The sequence below is a fragment of the Rhinolophus sinicus genome, linkage group LG14 (assembly GCF_036562045.2).
Source record: "Rhinolophus sinicus isolate RSC01 linkage group LG14, ASM3656204v1, whole genome shotgun sequence".
Taxonomy (NCBI): domain Eukaryota; kingdom Metazoa; phylum Chordata; class Mammalia; order Chiroptera; family Rhinolophidae; genus Rhinolophus; species Rhinolophus sinicus.
The window spans coordinates 21,311,793-21,335,225 of NC_133763.1; the positions used below are offsets into that span (position 1 = coordinate 21,311,793).

A 23,433-nucleotide genomic window follows, 5' to 3' on the forward strand; every position below is an offset into this window, starting at 1 on the left:
GCAGAAATGTTTTATTTGATTAAAGGTTTCTTCTCCAGTGTTCACTGAGGTTTTGTGAGTAAATATTCAGTATATTCACTGTATTAACCTTTTAAGTAACACACACACACACACACACACACACACACACGATCAAAAACACATCTGACCCTAAGGATAGCAGATGAGGGATTAAATATTTGTTGTCCAGCTCAGCATAGGGTAATAAACAAAATTCAGATGATTTTCTTGCTTTGTGACATGGCCCCTACTTTTGGTGCTGTAAATAAAGCCATCTTTGATTCTAGAAGTTCTGAGTTGACATTGCACATTGGACAATCCAGATTATTTCTGATTAATACCTTCCCAAAGACCTAGAGATGAAGGCCACCAAAACTGACCCTATCATTTCCACATGTAAGGAATATACATACCCCCGATTACACAGTGGCCATCTTGGGAATCCTATGACATTTTTGCCACTCAATTCTATTTGAAGTATTTAGATTCACAAGAACATAAGAAATTAAATTGAAAGGCTTTTCTTTTACACATCTATCAGATTAGAACTTTTTGGGATAAAATTTTATCAGTTTAATACATCTTCATGTTATGAAATGGAGCATAAATGTTATCAAAGCATTTTATTCAAAAGTGTAGTATGTGTAACTTGTGTTTTTTTAAAATGTGAGTGGTGAGTTGAATTCTTGCATGACTTTTATTCTAAAAATAAAATTACCTAGAAGAAATTTCCCCTCACATCTGTGTGGACTCCAGTAGAGCATTTTGTAAGTAATTCCTTTGCCCACTTAGCATACCCAACTAAGAAGTCAGAGAGATTCCATTAAAAGATATTTCATTTGCTTTATTTCACACAGAAGTAACATGAAAAATAGCTCATCTATTCCCTCTGTGGCCTTAAATGCACCTGATTTCTCAGTTGTGAAATACTGGTAGTACCAACCATACCTTTAAGACTTGTTATGTAAATTAGAGGTAATTTTTATAATGTGCCAAAGCACAAAAGAGAGCACTGAGAAAATGGTGGGTGTGTGAGTATCTTTGTGTATTTACAATCACTATTTCCATCAGGAAGAATGGCAACACTAGTCTTCACTTAATCTAATAACCTCAGGTAGTCTAAAGGTAGGAGACAGTGAACTGGAGTCTCCATTCAACCAGGCAGAAGTAGAAAATTACGTTAATCAGGGGAAAAGTGGGTGGGGTGATCTCATCTGACAGTGCCTTTGGCTGAGAATACAAGAAACCGCCTGGTGGTGGAATGTGGCAGGTAAATCATAATGGCTGAAGGGATGAGCTACAGGATGAACATTTGTTTTAATTCAGTTGAACTTAGCAGGTGCTGGTGTTTCAGTACTGAGTACCTTTTAGCAGCTACTGCCCCATGTAGTTTGTTGGAGAAAAGGGGAAGATAAAGGGAAAGCTATTACCACAGGCAAAATTGGAAATGAGTTTATACTTACATCTCAGTGCCCTTGACCTATCCTGCTGTGTAAGTAAATAAACATGGTCCCTCGTTCTATTGACCTCTTATAAATTCTTGGACAGAGGTCAAAGCTTCTGGGATGTAGTACCTCCCCTAAAAGAAAGCCTGGGAAGCATGCTTTTCAGTGGGATTCTGGCAGAATAGAATAGAATAGAATAGAATAGAATAGAATAGAATAGAATAGAATAGAATAGAATAGAATAGAATAGAGGATAAGCATGCTTGGAGAGGCTACAGAGGCACCAAGTGTCCCCTTCTACTGAAAACACCAGTGTCAAGTCTATGAGTTTCACTTTAGGTTCAGTGAGCTTCTTGTTCATCAGAAAGGAAAAAACGTTTTCTCCTTTTTCCTCCTCTACCCCTCCCTTGGGAAACCAAATCATCTGAGGAAAGAGAAGGCTGGCATTGTTTTGAGAAGATAACTTTGCGAAAGGGGTCAAAGCAGAGGAGTGGCCTAAGAATACATTATATTCACCAGGGAAGCTTTTCAAGTACAGTGACATTCATCCTTCACTGCAGAGCAGTGGAGTCAGATCTCAGGGAGTAGCCATTCAATTTTCAAGTTCTCAATAATGACCTGGGATGTGGTGATCTAAGCCATTCTGCACATCACTGGAGACCCCAAGATTATACAAAAATCTCCTCAGCCCCTCATTTTGCCATGAGAAGGCTGGAATCCTACGGCCCAGGGAGGAGACTGTGCTTGCTGTCCCCTGAGTACTATGTGGCTGGAGCACATGCAGAAAGTAAGTGATGTGGCCTGATCTGATGGAGACACGTGGAGGAAAGGACCACATACTTGACTGAGAGGGAATGCAGAATGAAAAATGGCAAAAGGAAGCAGACTTGAGAGAAGAAAAACAAGGTGAAGACAAATTTAGTAATTTTCTAGAGACTTTTTTTTCCTCTGGGGATTCTTTTACACCTTCTCTTTATGTAACATGTTGGATCATATGTGTGATTCTGAAAAAAAAAAAACATGAACAGGTGGGTGTACATAGAAAACTTACCACTGTGAATCAGTGACTAGCTGTAGAGACATTAAATGATGATAGTATTCTATCTTTGTGAACATGGCACTTGCAAACTGAGAATTTTAGAATATTTTTAAAGGGACTTTTTTTTTTTAATCACAGGAAAAGAAGATAAAATTTAGGGAAAAGCAGAATATTTTATCCCTTCCACTAGGCACCCAATGACTAGCCAACACATACAAAATGAAATTTTAGTGGCGCGTGCTAAGCCTATTTGAAAACAAATCTTATTTGACCCCCATGAGGGATGTTCAGGCATCCAGGCTATGAATTCCTCAGTTCTCCAATCTGAAAATGCCAGTTGAAGGAGGTAGAATTTGTACAAATCTTTTAAATCATGTAATTATATGGAATCACCTTTCATTTTCCCAACTGGAACTCATTTTTATGTTGACGATAGTTGGAAATGTTAAACACAGTGAGAAGCTTGAGATGTTATTGGGCTAGATGTATTAAAATAAAATCAAAAAAATAGAAATATTAGGTATATACATGACAGCATAAGTGAAAGATGATGTGACATAGCATTTTCCATTCAAAGTTTACAGTAGAAAAGTTTAGCAAGCCAAACCTCCTGTGTCCCAGTGGCTCATTAGAACCTCCTCAGTCACTTATTTTCCTTCATATCCTGTATAAATAGTCTCACATACATCTTACACCACTTAGAAAAGATTGCTGAATTACAAAAAAGCTCCCAAATATGGTGTTACTTTGAGTACAACTAAAATTAATATTTGATCATTAAAATAACATTCAAGTCATTTGAAGCAATGAAGAAAATGCTTATGTTTTATAAGGTCCTATGAGGTTCTGCAGAAATTAGAATCTTATCTTTCTTCCAAACTACATTGTCAACAAAAGTCTATATATAAGAAATTGTGGAACTGAAACGCTGGACAGTTTAAAAATTGTCCTTTTTAAGGTGGAGTGGTTTCTGAGGCTCCCTTTCCTGGGAGGTCTGGGCAAGGCTCGGCGTCAGTGGGTTCACGCCGCTGAACACAGCAGCTTTGCATGACTCACAAGTGACACTTCTACAAGGAAGAGACCAAAAAAGCGTGGCTGCTTTATGTCTCAGGGTTCTGAGCAGTCTCCATGGAAGGAAAATGTTTAACAGTCTCAGATTTTAGGGGGAGGGGTGATTACTGAAATATGAGAAAGACATTTTTAAGTTTCTGACTTCACCTGCAAAATCTAACAGGTTGGATTAGTAATTTTTAAACAAATAAGCCAAAGCACAGAGAAAATACAAAGAAGTGCCGCAATAGGCTTCTGGTTATTTTACTTTTATAAATGAGTTTAGTTCTGCTACTGTTTGGTAATTATAAAAATGGCCTCTGAACCTTTGAGTCACACATCCAATTGTAAACAAGAGGCCAAAGTGGGTGCATTTTGGACAGAAAAGGTGTTTCCTTCTCAGAGGGCTGTATTCAGATGTTGGTCTAGAAAGCAAGATGGCCAGCTGGGAGCAGGCCAAGTGGCAGAGCTGTGGGCCTCAGCCTATGAGAAGAGATACTTTTCGATGTAGAGTGTTTCTTCCTGAGTAATTTAGCCTCATTTCGGGAAGCAGGGACTGCAGATGGTCTTAGCACATGAAAACTACTGCGACCAATGATTGTTATTGCTTCTTTTTTAATGAGGCAGCAGTCCCTGCAAATGGCTACGAGTCTTCTTGTGCTCTAAGGCTGCTGCTGGTACTGGCCTTCCGTGGCAGTGTAGAAATCATCCAGGACACTCTGCAAATAATCAAACGTTGGCCTCTCTTCTGCCTTTTCTTTCCAGCACATTTTCATGATGTCATAGAGCTCATCTGGGCAGTTCTCCATGCGGGGCATCCTGTAGCCCTGTGACAGCGCGGTCATCACATCGGCGTTAGTTCTCCCTAAAACAACAAAAAAAACCCCGTACCATTTAGAACCCTGGCTGAAAAGCATTGCAGTGATCTTTTTGCTATCCACATCCTGCATTACTACTGAAGCAAGTTCTAAAGGTTGCTATGGTCTGAATCCTGTCCCCCACAAATTCATGTGTTGAGATCCTAGCCTCCAGGCCCTCAGAACATTGACTGTATTTAGAGATAAAGCCTTTCAAGAGGTCATCAAGTTAAAATAAGGCCTATACGGTGGGCCCAACCCAGTATGACAGTGTCCTTATAAGACGACATGAAGACACAGAGACACCGGAGACCCATGTGCAGAGGAAAGGCTGTGTGAGGACACAGTGAGAAGATGGCCATCTATAAGCCAAGGAGAAGCCTCAGAAGAAACCAAATCTGCCAACACCCTGATCTCAGACTCTTGGCCTCCAAAATCGAGAAAATAAATTTCCGTTGTTTGAGCCACTCAGTCTGTGGCATTTTGTTATGGCAGCCCTAGAAAACTGATATGAAGGCAAAGGAAATTTCTGTAAACAACTAAATAATATAAATTTTAATATGAAGGGGATCAAGACAAAATTTAGTTTGCCAAAGGGTAAACAGGCAAATGTGGTAAGTAGAAGACAAAGGAAGTTCTCTTTCATAACAAAAGGATATTGGACTTGACTGACCTTTTGAATGAACTACTCAAGCCCAGTCCTAACCCTTAATCTCAATTTCTTTTATAGTATTTTTTTCAGCTTCTACTTGTAATACATCTACCAAAAAATCATTTGCACATACATTTATTTATCTCATACCAATATTTTTTAAAATATCAGCTTGTTATTGTAAGTTTATTTAAAGAACTCAGGATCCTTAAATCAACTAGATCAACTGATTATATCACTAAATTGTCCCAGTGTTCAGCACAGACCAGAGTCAAAGCTCACACTGCTTCTGGAATGTGCGTTTTCTCAACACTCTGTAAGGGAACTAGGGTTTTCACAATTCTTACTGAGCAATGTGAGAGGATTGAAAATGGACCATAGCTTTTAATATGGTCAAATGTCTCAGGGTAGCTTAGAAGATGAACTTTGACCTTTGTTACTGAAATAGCTTTAAGGGGAAAAAACCGATCATTTGAATAACATATTCTTCCATAAGTAAAATGGGATAGAGAAATGTGCCCATGTAGGATTTTAGCAGCACCTCCACATCTGTATGTTTTGCCTATTTTGCGTATACATTTTTCTGCTGAGATATGGACTCCTTTACAGAGGAACTATATTTCATGCAGAATATTTTCATGTAGAATTTGTACCCTATTTGGCATATGAGGAGCTCCATTCATCACAACCTATTTCCTTTCCATAGCCATAGATTTTACCACTAGTGTTCAACGGAAAGATTCTGAAAGGTAGCAGAAGCTCTAGGAAAAATATCTTTTACTAGATTTGGAACAGAACCTTCTTTCGAATTTATTTTCTAAGCAGTGTTTTTCAAATTACACGCCACCACCCATTTGAGATCAACAAATTCATTTTTTAGGGAACTACCAGTATTTTAAAAAGTTGTAACAATAAAAAAAAAATCAGAATGTACATAGTAAAAGTAAGTGTGGTTTTGTGAAACTTTTGCTTTATATTTGGAGTGGGTTTCTGTATATTTCTTACCATGGGTCATGATCAGTGACCTCTGAACTCTGCCCTTAACTAATCTTTCTTCTTCTAAGGACACAGTAACTAAAGGGCCCTGCCTAGATTTAAACTCCTGAAAGAAGACATGATTGTTTCTGTCTTGGAAGTGCCCTTGGTTTTGAAATCGAAAGATCTGAGCCAACTTTGTAACTGTTAAGATCTCTTGAAAGTTGTTTACATGGTAAATTAATTTTGCTCAAGTCTATTTCTGAAATGGCATCTTCAAATATTTGTGTAACTGGAGTGTTCTAACTGGAAGATTTCATTTGATTCTCATGGCCTGAGGCCAAGGCGCTCATTTGCATCACTTTCTTTATTTGGGGTTCTGGTCTCTGTAAATTTTGTGGCTTTGGCATTGCCCTGGCTCTTGGAACTAGCCAAGCTCACTTGGATAAATTTCAGAAGAAATCTCTGCGTATCCTTCTATACAAGGGTTGTGTGACTGTCTGGGATCCTGGTGAGAGGACTAATATCCAGGACCATAAAAACAGCAGCTGGATTGGCAAACTTTGTTAGGAATATCTTTTTTACTTCCTTCCTGGGGAACCCCCAATTGCATAAAAAGTCAGAATGTTCCCACAGAAGACAAATCTTTCCAAGGTCCCCTGGCTCTATTGCAGACTTTTCTTCCTTGTTCTTTCATGTTCTCCTAATGCTGAAGAACACTCTCAATGATCCAGATAAAGGCCGCATGCTCCACCCTGCTTGGGGAATTTTATTCGATAAGAGGAATAAAAAGAAGGAACTCTGAAGTCTATCGTTTAATGTACCAGTAAACCAATGAACAAAGTAAGGCCACTAAATGACAAATCTTACGGAAGAAAGAAAGAAAGTGGGAAAGAGACCCCAACCAGACCCTAAGATTAAACCTGATATTTGGTAATTGGTCTGTTGTTAGGTTAAAGACAGCAAACACCCATTGGCTGGTGATCTTACAAGGTAAGCACTTTAATATTCCATCCTTCATTCTCTCAACAAGCATTGTTTGAATACTTACTATGGGTCATTAGGTAGCACTAAGCTCTGAGACATACAAAGGGGATTACGACAGACTTGTCCTCAAGAGGCACACTTTAGCACAGTGGGGATGATGCCCCCAGGAGAAGGAGGTGGGTGAGCAGGAAGTGAGATCTGGTGTGGGTAGGAATTAGCAGAGACTAAAATTTGGTGAAGGAGCAGAGAAAGGAGAAAAATGAAGTACAGCAGAGATTAGAAAGGAATAGGGGGGTTCTTGACAAGAGATGGGAGCCCAGTAGCTCCAGGAACCATGACAGTCTTTTTAAAGACCAAAGGGCCCTCGATGTGTGTGTGAGAGAAGAAGTACCAGCTACCATGGGACCACAGTCTCCCACCCAATAATACTTTCAAAAGGGCAAATTTGTTTTTTCTGAGCACTACTTGTGACCAAGATGAGCATTTGCTGCAGGATGAGTTTCCTGGTTCCGATTCACATATAGCACTAAGATGTTACATATATGTGGTAAGACACAGCTAGAAAAGTCATAATGCTTCAGAAAAACTTTGTCATTTTCAAACCTCCTTTCTCTTTGTAAGAGCAAAGCAAAACAAAACCCCAACCACAAAGATCCCCTCTAATTCCTTCAGAAAATTCATATAATAAGATTACTACAGTTGTGCTTTTAAGATAGTGAAGTAAGGACTTTTTGCCCCATCTCCTTTTTTCCTCTAATGCATCCCCAAACAAAAACAGAACAAGAAACAGAAACTTAAACTCTATCTTTGATGAAACCATGCGACACCTGTCAGCCAGAGGCAGAAGTGGTCTGAGCCAAGAGGAGGAACGTGAAACCACAGTGCCTGCAAGAAAGGGACAGGCAAGATGTTTCATCCCACCAATTCCACCTGGGGAGGTTCCACATAGAGTTACCACACATGCAAAGGAAGGGGTGAGGTCGGTGGCTGCAGCCAGGACTGTACCTAGAGCCTGCCTGGCAGGTGCCCCAGGTTAACGCTGTAGAAACTGAAGGAGAGAAGCTCTACGTTCAGGAACGCCAGGCCCAGTGGAGGTGGGGTAAAGTGTGGGATGGAAGACGGGAATATGGGGAGTGAGAAGAAAGGCTAAACATGAAAAAGTGATACACTTCTGACATGTGTCACAACATGGGTGAACCCTGGAGACATTATGCTGAGTGAAATAAGCCAGACACAAAAGGACAAATATGGAAGGTAAGATTCCACTTATGGGAGGTATCTAAAGTAGTCAAATTCACAGGGACAGAAAGTAAAACAGAAGTTACCAGGGGCTGGGGGTTGGGTGAATTGGGAGTTATTGTTTAATGGGTACAGAGTTTCAGTTTGGGAAGATGAAAAAGTTATGGAGATGGATGGTGGTGATGGCTGCACAACACTGCGAATGTGCTCAATGCCACTGAACCATACACTTAAAAGTGGCTAAGATGGTAAATTTTATTCTACGTATATTTTATCACAATAATAATATACCAAAAAAGAAAAGACACCGATGCACCCTCCCCAGTGAGCTTCCAGAATGCTGACAGCCAGGCTTGTACCCCACAGGCAAGGCCTGGAAGATTCTCTTCTGAAGGAGCTGAATGGTCCCAGGGAACAAGCCTAAAGATACTGCGGACCTGTGAGGGTGCTGACAAGTAAGTGTGGTGGTCCACAGGCGCAAGGTAAGCCTAAGGGCAGTACAGAAGGACAGAATGACAGAGACAGAAGAGTAGACACGAAACTCAGACAATCACTCCAGGAGGTCTGCCGTCTTACCAGCAAGTGACTCAGAAAGAGAACAGAAAATGGAGAGGAGGAAATTTTCGAAGAGGCAATCTAGTATGAAAATTTCCCAGAATTTATGACTATAAGTTTCCAAATAGAAAAGACAAAACAAGTACCCAACACAACATAAAAATGATGAAAGCACCACACGAAGTACACTGGCATGAAATTTCAGGAATAAAGCAAGATCTTGAGTTCTTCCACGAGGAAATGAGATCCTAGACAGAGGACGGATTCAGAAGCCATCAGCCTTTGGCCTAGCCACTTCAGAAGGTGGACTCAGTGGAAGGATTTGTTTACAATGCTAGGCGAAAGTGTTTTCTGTTTTAGCATTCATAACATAAGCAAAGTTGATAAAGTGTACTTATCGAGCTACTTAATTTTATTTAGGTTATGAGTCTCTCAAGAAAAAGTCCTATTTGGGAATGTATTCTGTCTTCCAAATAGAAATTAGAAGCAGAATACTAACTTCGATGTCTCAAATTGTAATGAGGACAAACTCCAAAGCCATGCACAGCAACAACAGGGATAAACTACCTTTACTTATTCAGTGCTCACTCAACAAGGAGAACAAGAAAATACTTGAAGAAAATAATTTGAGTCTATGGGGGCTAAAAAATGTTAAAATGCAACAAAAATTTGTTGAAATGGACCAACAGTAATTGAAGACCAATGATTTTTGAGATTTGCCTGAAGTATAATTAATAAGTACAAAGGCTTTTTCTAGAAAGCATGCTACAAAAAAGTATTTTCCTGAATTATATTCTGATGTGCACAGAAGTTCATGGTATTAGAAGTGTCTGCTCAAAGTATCTATTCCAATGAGTAGGACTGCAAAAGGAAAATGACACTCCTATACTATACTCCCATACACATAGAGACTATTAGATTCTTAATAAGTACTTTTTATTGACAAAATTGTATAATTTATTCCCATATTCCCAGAAGATTGTTCTATGGCAGCTGGAGAATAGGGGTGAAAGGCACATCTTTTACCATATACCACTTTGTATCTCTTGAATTTAGAAACACATGACCATATTCTTATTTAATAATAAGTAAAATCAGGGGGAAAACTTTACTTAAGAAATAATAGTATGAGTATCATAATTAGATCTATGGGCAGCACATAGCACCGATGTCTTTGAGGAGCATCAGCAAGCATGAGGGTAGAGAGGCAATTTTTCATCAGAAGCCTTTTTGCATTTCTTGATTTTTTCATGTGCATATATTAGTTAGACATATATTAAAATATTTAATGAAAACATAATTGTAAAAAATTAGAAACTTCAGAAATTTATGAAGAAGAAAATTAATATAATCTATGATCTCATTGCCCAAGGATAGTAACGTTTTGATATACGGTATTACACTTTTTAGTTTCTTTTTCCTATAAAAATAAGTGTCCACTTTATATGGGGCTTTCTTATTTCTTTTTTTCCCCTCCTTTATTTTATTCCCTTTCTATTTTGCAAAGCTAGGCATATAACTTCTAAACCATTAAAAAAAAAAAAAAAAACAATTTAACATGCCCAGCCCTTTTCCAGGTAAAGAAAATATTCTCAGATAACGCAGTGGTCAGTGGGGTCTCTCCCATGAGCACTTTTATAACAGTGATGGAAATGGCATATTTTGGCAGTGTTCACCAATTTCTATGCTATCTCTGAATCGAGTTTTCTGAGATTTTAGTAAACAGGATTGTTTGATCTGTTCATATTTCTTAATGCTAGAGGCCCTCATAACACACAACTCTTGTGACTGGAAAACCTCTTCAATCCAGAACTCCCAAAGGTATGTCACATCCTGAGTCCTTACAAAGGACAAGCTAACTGGGGAATAGACCAGTCAATGCTTTCTGGTTGGTCCCATTGTTTTGTGTGTGTGTGTGTGTGTGTGTGTGTGTGTGTGTGTGATTCTCATCATTTTTGTACTGGTTCTTTTATATTTTTTATGATTTTCACCCCAAATATTTTCAGATATTTGGGCTTTGAGTACAGTGGGCAAGAGTAAAAGATCCTGGGAGGCACCTGGGCACAGGGTTCAGAAGCAGCTCTGTCAGGAGCTAGTGACATAGTTCTGAACAAGAGTCTCCTTTTCTGAGCCTCAGAGGCTTGTCTGTCTGTCACAGTGGAACATGTCATGTATATCACACAACATCATTTCATGAGGTGATATGTTTATTTGATCAGGTATCAGATTATATGTACAATCTAAGTACATAATCTTTCTCCAGAGATAGATATAGATGCAGATTATTGATATAGATATATAATGTCAGACATCAGGGCTGATCTAGAAATTTTTTCCCTACTTTACAGTAGTGTTATTCATTAACTCAGAGTCTAGAGCAGAGTGGCAGTCAGAATGTGAAATGTCGGCACAAAGGGGATTTCATGGGAGAGTCAGCCCACTGTACAGGCACCACCTGAAGGCTCCCCGCTCCCAGCTGGCCCCTCACTCCCAGCTCTGTGGTTCACCCCCAAATGGCAGTGAGGGTGATCAGCAGGAAGACCACATCAGCACTTTGCCCAAAAGCCTCCCATGGCTTCCATCTCACGCAGAGTAAAATGCAAAGCTCTCCCGTGGCCTCTAGGGCCCTACCATCCACTCCACCCCAACTCCAAGGCTGCCTCTACCTCTCTCACCACCCACTTTCTCATCCATAGCATGGAGCTGATCTAACGATTAAATGGCCTAGGAGTGTCATTCATTCAGCCAGTTCTCACTGAAGCCCAAACCACGTGGCCTCTTGCTCCTGTTTGGGGTCCCATGCACTGGCTGTTTCCCCTGTGGGACACTCAGCCCCCAGACAACCCCACGGCTCCCTTGCTCATGTCACATCACAGAGTCCCTCACTGTATACAACCAGCAGCCCTCCCCCCCACCCCGACCCTGCTAATCCCTAAACCACTTCACGCACTCTCCATAGTGTACTTTATCTGACAGACTGTCGTCTATTTGCCATCAGTCTCTCCCTACCAGAATATTAGCTCTCAAGGGCAGGAGCTGTGACTGCTGCATCCGGGCACCTTCAGAGTACCTTGCATTCTCAGATATTTTTTGAATGAGGGAATGATTTAAGCATTAAAGATGTAATTTTAAGTTCACCTTATCAATCAATGTTGTTAAAAGGCAAACATTAATAAGAATGTGAAGGCTTTGGGGAAATCCCTCTCCTGCACATTCCAGCATAGACCGTGGAAAAAGGGAGGACTGACAGGATCTGGCTCCAAGAGCTTCCGGGGTTGGAATCTGGAAATACTGAACGCTGTTCTCACACCCAGTAAGCGATCTTTCACTGATAAACAGAGGTGGTTACTTCTTGAAGAAGCAGACACTCTAAAATACTTTATACAAGCCTCTGTTTCAGAACAAACCAAAAAGCATTGTAAATCTCCATTTGTATGAGTGTGTCCTCAAGTTCATGGCTTAGCAGCAACACCTGTGTCTAACCCTCTAATCCACCCTCAGATCTGCAACACGCTGCCAGGCACCTTCTAGGCATGAAGTAAGAAGTGTAATTAATTAGTGAAGAAAACGAATATGCACACAATCAAATAAGAAGGCAGAAAGTGTCTAAGTATATTTTAGAACACTTTCTACTAAAGATAGTCAAAATCAAGTTCTAGCACAAAGGGCTTATTACTCGTAGCTTTTGGATAAGTTTTGTTTGTTTGTTTTTTAATGCCTCATGTCTTTGGCTTTTTTCTCATATATACCATTTGAATGGAAATAGGTAAGTAAAGGATACCTGGGTAGGGAATTTTCCCATAGGTGACGATTTCATACAGGAGAATTCCGAAGGACCACACATCAGACTTAATAGTGAAACATCCAAAGTTGATTGCTTCTGGAGCTGTCCACTTAATGGGGAATTTAGCACCTAAGGAAGAAGACACAGGAGTCTTATTTTGACCTCTGAGCTGAAACAAAAAAGTCATGGGCAGGTGACCCTCACAGTTCCCTTATTTTTGAGAAAATGTTAATTTCGAATAGGTAACATACACACATAGTACAAAATAGAGATGGTACAAAATGTTATACTTAAAATGCCTGCTTCCCTCCTGTTTCCCTTTTGGGCATTGCCCCCTGTTAAGAAGCAAAGTTTTTTGTGTCTTCTACTATATATCTTAACTAGCCCACTTTAAGCACATGACACAGGATATAAAGGCATTTATTCTTGTTCATTTCTTAACACCAGCCTCTAAAGTATATAAATATATACAGGTGGTGCCAAAGAAATGTATACAAATAGATACTTTGGTCAATGTTGCTCAAGCAGTAGTTCGACCGTAATCAGAAGTGTCTGGATGTTGATGGTAGCCACTTTGAGCACCTCTTGTAATTGCACAAGTCAAACATGACCTGTATTTATCTTTTCTTATCGGTATGTATTGAGTATTACAATTTTTAAAACAAAATTTTATTGGGGAATATCGGGTGAACAGTGTGTTTTTCCAGGACCCATTAGCTCCATGTCAAGTCGTTTTCAATCTAGTTGTGGGCGGCGCAGCTCAGCTCCAATTCAAGTGGTTGTTTTCAATCTAGTTGTGGAGGGTGCAGCTCACTGGCCCATGTGGGGATCAAACAGGCAACTCTGGTGTTATAAGCACTGTGCTCTAACCACTGAGCTAACTGGCCGCCCACCAGTGGCTCAGCTCCAAGTTCAAGCTATTGTTTCTCACTAGCCCATGTGGGAATCGCAGTGGTAACCTTGGTGTTATGAGCACTGTGCTCTAACCACCAAACCAACCGGCCGCCAAGTATTAAAATTTTAACAGTTTTCCTTTCTTAAGTTGTGTGTACATTTTTTTGGCACCCTCTGTATATATCTTTAGGGCTAAGATTTTCTCTAGTGAACCCATACTATGTTCCTATGGAATATAAATACCTCTTGATGTGTACATTCTTGTGGATAAATCTCTTTAAGCCCATACCAATAGGAACTTCAGCTGCTACTCCAAACTTCAACGTCTCATGCTTTCATTTGATAGGACCAAACATTACTACACGTTTAGGAATTGGGTAGGTTGTTGATCTATCTGCCCAGAATGATCTGGTGATGATACTAGGTTTCTTATGAGGAGCTGGTGTGACTAAGAAACACCTAACCACTGGGTCACACGAGAGGCAAACCTGGCCCGAGGAACCCCAGGGTCACTTTGAGGAAAGCAGGGACTCAGGCACAGACTGTCACTCCTACAGCCTGGAAAGGCTAGGGGTTTCCACCAACCACTTAAAAATCTTTAAAACATATTTGCCTTCATTATGTCTTTGTTTTAGAATTTTTTGGAATGTCAGATCAAAATTGGGAATCCAAATAAGAACAATAAGAACAGCAGAAAGCCTGGTGGAGCCGCTATTGGGGGTATGTGTGTGTGGGGGGGTGACTGGAGGGGCACTTACTGTCACACATTCTGGCATTAAACCTCCTGTCCCCCAGCCAGAGAGGCAACAGCGACAGGGGCAGGGCAGGGCCCTAGTTGGGGGCTCCCCCCCTCCCCCTGTCAGCATAGCCCGGTTGGGGTTTGAATCCAGGTTCTGCTGATTCCAGCTGGGTGTGACCCTGGCAAGTCACTTACTGTCTTTGTGCCTTCTGGGCACCTTCATCTGTAAAATGAGGAAATAACAGAACCTCTCCCAGGTTGTTTTCAGGGTTAAGTGGGTTTCTCTGCATGCTCAGCACAGTGTAAATACCAATGAAAGGTAAATAGCATTACTGTTGCCCTGAGCTGCTTACTGTTTAATCCCAGAGCCCAAGTTCTCTACGCCAAGCCACCTATATCGTGTCAAAACCGGTATTTTTGTGAGACTCGAGGCTTATCAAATGCAACAAAACTAGTAGAATAAATTCTAGTTAATGTACTTAAAAAATTTTTTTTAAATTTGTTTTAAATATTAGTTTCAGGTGTAAGGCTCATGTACTTTGATGCTAGGTCTCCTGGGTTTGAATCCTGGCTCTACCACTTACTATGGGACCTCCAAAGCTGCCAAACCTCTCCTTTTCATCTATAAGGTAGGAATAATAATTGTCACATAGGGTTATTTTAAAGATAAATGAGATAATGTACAAAAAGCACTTAAAATAGTGCCTGCCCCGCTGCAAATGCTCACGGCATTTTAGCTATTGCTGTGTTTTTTTTTAACTCCTTTTCCTCAAACTGTTCTCTTGCACCTGCCGTTTTGTTGAGGACAATTAAGGCAAAGAACAAGTAATAACCCATGTAAGAGAACATAAGCTTGAAGCAGGAGGAGAACCACCTTAAAAATGATGGACGCAAGAGATGGTAACCAAATCAAAATGATTGTTTTCAATCTGCTTGTCACCTCTGCGAGCCCTGTGGACATCTTCCAGGAATAACACACATGTAGTTAAAAGGAAAATAATCCTTGTTTAACAACTCTTAGGAATGTCAAGAAAGTGCTTGGCTCTTTTGGGAGAGAGAAAGCACTGCAAAAACAGTCACTCAGTTTTTGTGAACGAGACCTTCAGACCTCTCAGATCACAAGCAACATGGACAAGTCTCCAGGAGGAAAGGCCAGTACAGCCCGAGACGTGGCCCAGCCGCAGAGCAACGTGCCAGGGACTGGGAGATTTATGCCTCTGTGCATTTTTGATTCACATCTATAATATGGAATGTGGGAAAATAAAGGAGTGTAATTTTTGTAGCACTATATTTACATCTATGTGTGTAATAATTTCCATGTTTTAATTAAAAGGCCAGAATATAGAATATAAAATTATTGTTACAAGTATTTTCTCTATACCGTAGTTAAGGAACATGTACTTCACTGTTTGGGTGAAAAACTTTAACATAAAATATGAACAAAGAATCTTGACCTTGCCAAATCTCTTTTTGTTTTGCTTTGCTTAATTGAAATACAAATGATAGCATTTGTAAACATTATAAAAGTATCATATGGAGTTAATTAAGAGAGTAATTTTTCAAAGCAATTATTAGAATAGAACCACAAACAGTAACTATGGTACATTTTGAATATTTTACCAAATGAGTTCTTTTTTAAATGATGACCACTGTAATTGCTTTGTTAAAAACAGACAGAAACAAAATAAAACTAAACAATAATGAAACACCTAAAGATCGTTAGGGGAACACACCTTCCCTTGCTGTGTACTCGTTATCTTCAATTATTCGAGCGAGGCCAAAATCTGCAATTTTGCACATGAGTGACTCGGAGACCAGGACATTAGCTGCTCGTAGGTCTCGGTGAATGTAGTTCTTCCTCTCGATGTACGCCATTCCTTCTGCGATCTGAAAACAGAAAATTATTGTCATTTTCGATTTATGGTAAGCCATCATAGAGGGCCATCAAGGAAAACCAAAAAACTGATGAGTTCTTGAAATCTTGTCATGTGTATTATCCTGATCATCCCAGTTTTAAAAACAGTGTGTAAACTGCAATCACCGTTTTAAATCCTTTCTAAAATAATTGCTCCCAAATCGCCAATGATGGTAATCACGTCTCAACATGGTCTTTTAAACAGCTACACATCTCAACATTTTCTAAAGTGTGGAGAATCTTTTTAAGATCCTACTAAATTCTTGCAGGTAGATATACAGATATTGGTACTCAGTTTTTCAAGTGAGAAAACATGAGCTGAAGACATGCTAATACAAGTGAGTTATTAGGGTATCAAGAGCCAGATGTCCTTGGTCAGCAGCATCCTCACCGCCAGGTTAATCAACAACCCACGGAACCAGTTCTCCAAGTTCTCCCTGCACGTCCCTCCAGGATGACCAGACAGATTCACTACGACAACAGAGCAGGGTGGCAGGAAAGAATTCAAGATTTAAACAAAACAGTAAAATGGGGAGGTGAAACTACTATTCATTGCTCACTAGAAAATTGGGTTTTTAAGGAAAGCAGTACCAAAATATAAAGATAAGTATCTAAAAGAGAAGAAGGGAGAAAGAGAAAGAGGTGGGAGGGAGGGAGGAAGGGAGAGAGAGAGGGAAGAGAGGGAAGGAAAGGAAGAGAAGAGAAAAGAAAAGAAAAAGAAAAGAGAAAAGGAAAAAAGAAAAAGGGAGAGAAAGAAAAAGGACGCACACCAAGTAGCTGTATCCGGTGACAAGTTAGATGGAAACTCTAACTAGGATCATGTCACAGAGGCATGAATGTATTCTACCATGAATTCCAGGCTCAGAGAGAAGCCGAGACTACTACCCCCACTCATTTGCAACAGTATCCCTCATTATGGCTCAGTTCAAACTCCAGGTTCAGCCAGACCATGTTGCTTAGCAAAGGTGTATCTCCTCAGTACTGGGTATGCTTCTCCTTGACCGACGCCTGGAATGCCTCTTCCCCACCTCGGCCAATCCCTTGGCTCACCTTCTGCCCAGAGGGCCTTCCCTGAACTCCTTTTGGATAAGTTCTCTTGCTCCACACCCAACCTCACTGGTCAATTCGTACAAAAACCATTAGCACGTACTGATGATAGCTGCGTCATTATTTTAATGCTGTTTAATGTGCTTATTGTTGTCATGCCAACATACAGACAGTAAACACCTCTAGGGCAGAAGCCACACATAATATTTCTTCTGTTCTCACTGGTATCTATTAGAACCTTCAAACTTTTTATCTAACCTCTTCTCAGCCAAAGAAAGTTCTTTGGGAAATGTGCTGGATTTTCAATGCTACCAGAACACTGTGTTGTTGGCACACAGCTGCAGGAATTTGGCAGATGATATTTTTGTAGCCAAAGGATCAGTTAGCAGCAGGTCAGCCCAGCAGTTTGCATCTGACCTACTGTCCTGAACAGAGAAAATCATAAATCAAAAAGAACAAGAGTGGTCTGACTTCTGTCTTTAGTAGAAAAGACAGTTTAATAAAGTACAGCTTCTATCACCAGAAATACCACGTGTGGCACTCAAGCACCGCCCGTACCATGGAGACCAGGCTGCTATGTGACGCTGCCCGGTGATCTTGGAGTCTAGTCACTGCCTAGCCACCTTGGCCAGCCCTCACTTCCGTAAAGGTTTGGGCTACCACATTTTAATCCTTTGTGCAAGTCCAACCAGGCCACTCCCTGCTTAAAACTAGCCTCAAGACAATGTCCAAATTGTCGCTAAGGCCCTGTAGGACCTGGCCTGTGCTTAGCTTTCCCACCTCTTCACTGTGACCGTCTCCTCTTCTGTGTCCCGGCTTTCACACCTGCCTCTGCTTGGAACATTTGCTCCCTGCCCCTTTCACCTGGCCAATTCATTCTGCAGGTCTCGGCTGCGAGGTCACTTCAAGGAGCCCTGCCTGACTCTCCTCCTCTGATGTGTGTGATCCCAGGGCTCCCTGCTCCTCACCTGTTTACGATCATGGCAGGAATGGAAACCCCTTAGGGCAGGTGTAGTGTGCGCACATTTCTGTTCTTGGGCATTGATGTAACATTCCAATAACTGTATGCAAACTGGGCCAGGAACCCGAAAGAACCAAGGTTGGCTGCAACCCCAATTTAGGCCTGAAATTGACGTTGACGGAAGCAATGAGGAAGCTGTGCGGAGATGCCCCTGAGGATGCTGACTGACCCGCAGGTGGCTTAGTGGCCCTGACAGGGCCTCTAAGACATGGCACCATGGACCCACATCGCTCTCATTCTTGGTGCCGGATTTTAATGATCAACTCATTAATTAAAGTGTTCTGGGAACTTGTGGGTAAGGTTTTAATCACACCTACTCCAGTTCGGCATTTACACAAATCTGAATGCATTTTTAAAACCGATTCTCTGAAATAACAGACTTGCCACAAGCCCAGTTTACTTTGGCTTTCTTTTCTATGTCAGAGTGCTTCAAGGAGCTCATATTCCAAACAATAATAACAGTATTCACCAGACCAAGATTCAAAACACTAGCACTAGCCAAGTTGAATAAATAATAGACATGGGAGCAAAATAAAAGCTTTCAGATATGACTTGCCTTTGAGGTCATAAAAGACTACAGTTTTCTTATATAAAAATTATTCTTTCCCTGGTCTGTATGTATTGTCCTTTCTTGTTGTTGTTTTTTTTTTTTCAAAAAAAAACCTTAATCTTTTTTTTTTTTTTTTTTTTTTTTGGTTATATTTACTTTGGCTGAAGTAAATCCGGCTCTATTTTGCAACAGCAGGAAGAAATCAGAGACCACTTTGGCTAATGGAATCTAGGACTAAATTTTCTGTCATGGAATACCTTCTTCCTCCCTGAGGCCACTTAGTCTAACAGTTGTCAGCACTGCAGACAGAGCTGTCACATATATGCATCACACCAAGGCTCAGCTGTCCATGGGGACCCAGGGAGAGGGGAGCGCTCCATTAGCTCAGCAAGGCTGATCATGAAGCAAGTTATGTGGAATCGCTCAGGTCTCATGAGGAATGGATCTGTGATTCAGTAGACTGTTTTGTACTCACAGATATTTTTACTGTAATGATGAAGTGAGGTAGGCTGATGATTGATAGGTAGGAAGGTAGATAGATAGGCATTAATAACCACTACATCTCCCACTACTAATTGAGCACTTATTATGTACTAGACACTGTATTATATCCTTTATCCCCACTTCATGTTTCATCTGAGTAACAGATCTACCAGGTAAGTTTTATTTCCATTGCACAGAGGCAAATGAACCTTAGAGAGGTACAAGAACCTGCTGGAAGCCACAGACTGAAGGAAAGAGCCAGATTTACACCCAGGTGTGTCTGGCCTCAATACCCACACTCTCAACACATTCCAGAATGTCACATCAGCCCAAATTTCATCGCTTAGGTGAAATCTCCCCAGGTAGAGTTTAGAATATCCATCTCAGGAAGTACATACAAGCATAGTTTGGGTTGTCTTTGTCTAGAACAGTGTTTCTCAATCTTTTTTCATTATCATCCCCTAAGGAGAAAAGTTTAAATTTTAAATTTTAATTAAAGTTAATTTTTCCTTAACAGCAGAAAATAAACACCAAGAACTAAGATTATGTCAGGTAGGTTTGAGCTTTGGAGACCCACAGACTGTTGTAATATCTAAGGTTTCCTGATTCGTCAGGAACCAATTTTCACTCCTTTGGGGGCATTCATGCCCCTATTTTGAATGCTTGGCCTAGCAGATGCTAAATCGAACAAAGAAGATTTAAAGCCAGTTTTGCCCTGTGACTCAAAAGAGGGAAATAAGATGGATGATGATATATGCTTGGCTTGGGTAAAGTTAACACTCTGACAGAATGAAAACAACCAGGCTAAAATTAAGCAAAAAAACCCTCTTTCATCCAAATAGCCCTATATGTTATGGCATATATATATATATATATATATATATATATATATATATATATGGTGGTAATTGTCATTCCCTTTGGAACTTTGATGGGGCTGAAAGGAAATTGCTTTCCCAGAGTCACACCATAGGTTAGTGCAATGGTTTGGAAGTGAAATTAATTTCCCTTCTGTGCAGTTAGTGGTATAAATAAGTTTTAACCCTTAGGCCAATATTTCTTAACTCTGGTTGTGTACGTGGGGAGCTTTGAAACAATACCACTACTTGGGCCTCATCCTAAACCAAGTAAAACTGAACCGAGAGGAGAGGGGCCTCCGCAGATGATTCTAACACGCAGTCCAAATGGAGACCTGCTCTAGGCCCTTGCAACACTAAGTGGGGTCCTCGGACCAGGAGCAGCGCTGACATCACCTGGGAGCTCATTAGAAGTGTGGCATTTTGGACTCTGACTCTGATTTATTCCATCAGAATCTGACTTTTAACAAGATCTCTGGGTGATCTCTATGCACATTAAAGTTTGAGAAGCACTACACTAGGTCATATACTTTTAAACCTAAGCTATTTAGGATTTCAAGTTCTAGATCGATTGGAACAAAATCTTGGTTTCAGCACGTTGCCTACAAACCACCTCACAAGTGGATTGTTATCCTCAGAATGCTTGGGAAAGGAAGTCCCAGTGTGATTTAGCTCAAGAGAAGGACGGAGATGTGCTCAGCCAGAAGTAAGGGCCCAGGCCAGAAGGCGGAGGTGTCACGTGGGTGCGGGGCAAGGTACAGGCCCAAATGACAGAGGGGCTGGGAACACCTTGTTCACCTTGCTCAGTCTGGGTTCATCAACAGCTTGGATCGTGTGTCTTGAGCTTCTGTCTGTCCTATAATTTGGGAGGACTCCTTTGGCCTCACAGCTCAGAGGCAGGGGACCCTACTGTCTCTCCCTCTCTATCATGGCCCTGGGGCTGGGTCATTACGTAGAGGGTTTGGCAAACCGATTTAACCTTTAGGTTTTAAATCATCTGAGGTGCTTCTCTTCATCTTGGACCATGCCAGGATCATGATGCCAGGCCCAGTGATGTGGGAATATGAGAAAACCTCGACTTTCTAAACCACCTGCCAATGCGAAAGAAGTTTCGCAACTAAAAATGTCTCATCTTGATGAGCTAATTTCTAACTCTGAAAATTTGAAGAGAAAGGCATCCCTATCACCTAAAATAAGAAGACAATGTGAGCGATGTTTTGTACTCCTGGTTTAAAGTGAACTGATTTAGGTTTAGATGTGCTTTGCATTTCTTGTGCTCTTCAGCTCAAACGGCATGGAGAACATACACTTCTTAGTTCCTCTTTTTGTAACTTCAGTGGAAATATATGATGACATTTTATCCCTTTGATGTTCGTGTGTGTGTGTGTGTGTGTGTGTGTGTGTGTGTGTGTTGCTGTCCTGGGAAAACAGAAAGGAACCACTAGGTAAGAGAGTGGGCCACTGGGATCCCAACCTGAGCTCGTAACCCAGAGGGGTTCTGGTGAAATTTCAGGTATCTAGTACCCAGTGAAAGTTCTAGGCACACAGAAGATATTGAAAATGATGTTTCCTGAGTTAAAGGGCACAATCTAATCTTGTCAGGTGTAAAGAAACAGACTCCTAGTCTCATGCCATGCAAGTCTTCCCGAGAGGCCTTTCAAAAGCACTGTGAGGAGAACAGGAGTTCGCCATCAGCTTCCACGAACTGGAGAACTGACAGGGCTAGAAGCACACATGTGACCAAAGAGAGAAGTACGGTATTAACGACCATCTGACCCAAGTATTCAGGCCTGCCTCTCCCACAACTGGTGTAGAATAGGAAGTGTCAACCCTCCTGACAGATGTACCCTCTAAGGTCCACAGCAAATTAGAAAAAGGTACCACTTCCTCCAGGTGGAGGTGACCCACCTATCTTGGCTGATGGGTGAGCTGGACTGGGGGTGGGTTTCAGTCCCTCATCAGCATCTCCGAGCCATTATGGACACACTTGACATGTTAATGTCACCACTGCTTGTCTATTTTTCAGTATATCCATATCTACATGCATGATTTTATACACTTCACAAATACACACAAACCTGTGGAAAGTTTTCAGAACCCCAACATTTCATAGCATTACCGCTTCTGCTGCTCCCTCTGCTCATCATTGCCTACCATGCACACACACACACACACACACACACACACACTTACATATGTGCACACTTATGATGGGGACAGGGTGCGGACAGAACACAAATCTGGAGTCCTATTTACTTTGCAAATAAATTTTTTTCTAGGGTACAAGATCAGAAACATTAAGTTAGACCAAAGTTTTCAGAAGCATTTGAATTGAACATAAGTCATTTACATTACCTGTCCTATATCAATGTTTAAGTAGAAAGTCTGTTTATATTCCCAAAATGATTAGTAAACGTCGTGGGCAGTCTCAGCAGACCATCCTCACATACGCCAGCCCGGACTGCTCTAAGGCAGGCAACGTAGGTCCGTCCCTCTCAGTGAAGTACAGCTTTGCTCAAGTACATTTATTGAGAAGAGTTGCTAGTGACCTACTAGGGGCTCACAGTACAGCTATGCCTGGGGCAGGAAATACCTAACAACTCGGCCCTGGGATATATATATATAAGATGGAGTAATTTTATATGGAATACAACTCTAGAGAAAAAAAATCTTAATCATGTTTTACATACCAAGGCAGAGTTCAAATAATGCCCCTCGCAAGTGACTTTCTTTGCGAGTGATGACCTCAGAGGTCACCCATCTTTTCCTGTTCTTCCCAGAAGTCCAACCAGAAACCTGTGAACCCCAGCATCCCACACAGTACACCGAAGCTTCCAGCAGGCTGCCTCCCACACAGGCTCAGGCTCTGAGTCACCAGGAGCCTTCCTTCTCATGCGTGTGCTCTGAAGGATTTGCTCAGCACACATCCTGGGCTGCTTTCACTGGAGAACTTGAGTGATGCTTTGGACAAATAACAAAATGTTCCTGTGGATGTCCTTGCTCTCCAAGTCTTGCTTTAGTGTCCTTGTGTCCATCATAATGACTATCACTATTCTGAGAAATTGGCAAGTAACAGGCTATCTGGCTCAATGAGTTACTCTTTATTTTAATGAGAAGAAACCCACACTTGAGTCAGATGATGGAGGACTAAAGGGATGAAAGGAACCTAAATGAGGGAGTACAATGTGATCTCTCAAGCAAAGCTAAAATCTACCCCAGGAAATTCCAGCCTAAATGAGAAACTGGAACTGAAAACTCAACCTGTCTTAGAATTGGCTGGTTGGAAAACATTTGTCATCTAGACAAGCAGTGATAGAAGTTAAACAAGAAACCTGTCAAAGGAC

At 41.0% G+C, this 23,433-nt stretch overlaps 1 protein-coding gene across 2 annotated transcripts in view; it reads right to left on the reverse strand.

The window, feature by feature from the left end:
• Positions 1–823: 823 nt before the first annotated feature.
• The window catches only part of LYN (LYN proto-oncogene, Src family tyrosine kinase), a 115,565-nt gene continuing 92,955 nt past the window's right edge, over positions 824–23,433 (reverse strand). For both annotated transcript variants that reach the window (XM_019711060.2, XM_019711059.2), the window contains exons 11-13: positions 15,950–16,103; positions 12,581–12,712; positions 824–4,399 (exon numbers count right to left, since the gene is read on the reverse strand). In XM_019711060.2, coding sequence (XP_019566619.2) covers positions 4,197–4,399; positions 12,581–12,712; positions 15,950–16,103 — 489 coding nt within the window. In that variant the 3' untranslated portion in view covers positions 824–4,196. The remainder of the gene's footprint in view (positions 4,400–12,580; positions 12,713–15,949; positions 16,104–23,433) is intronic.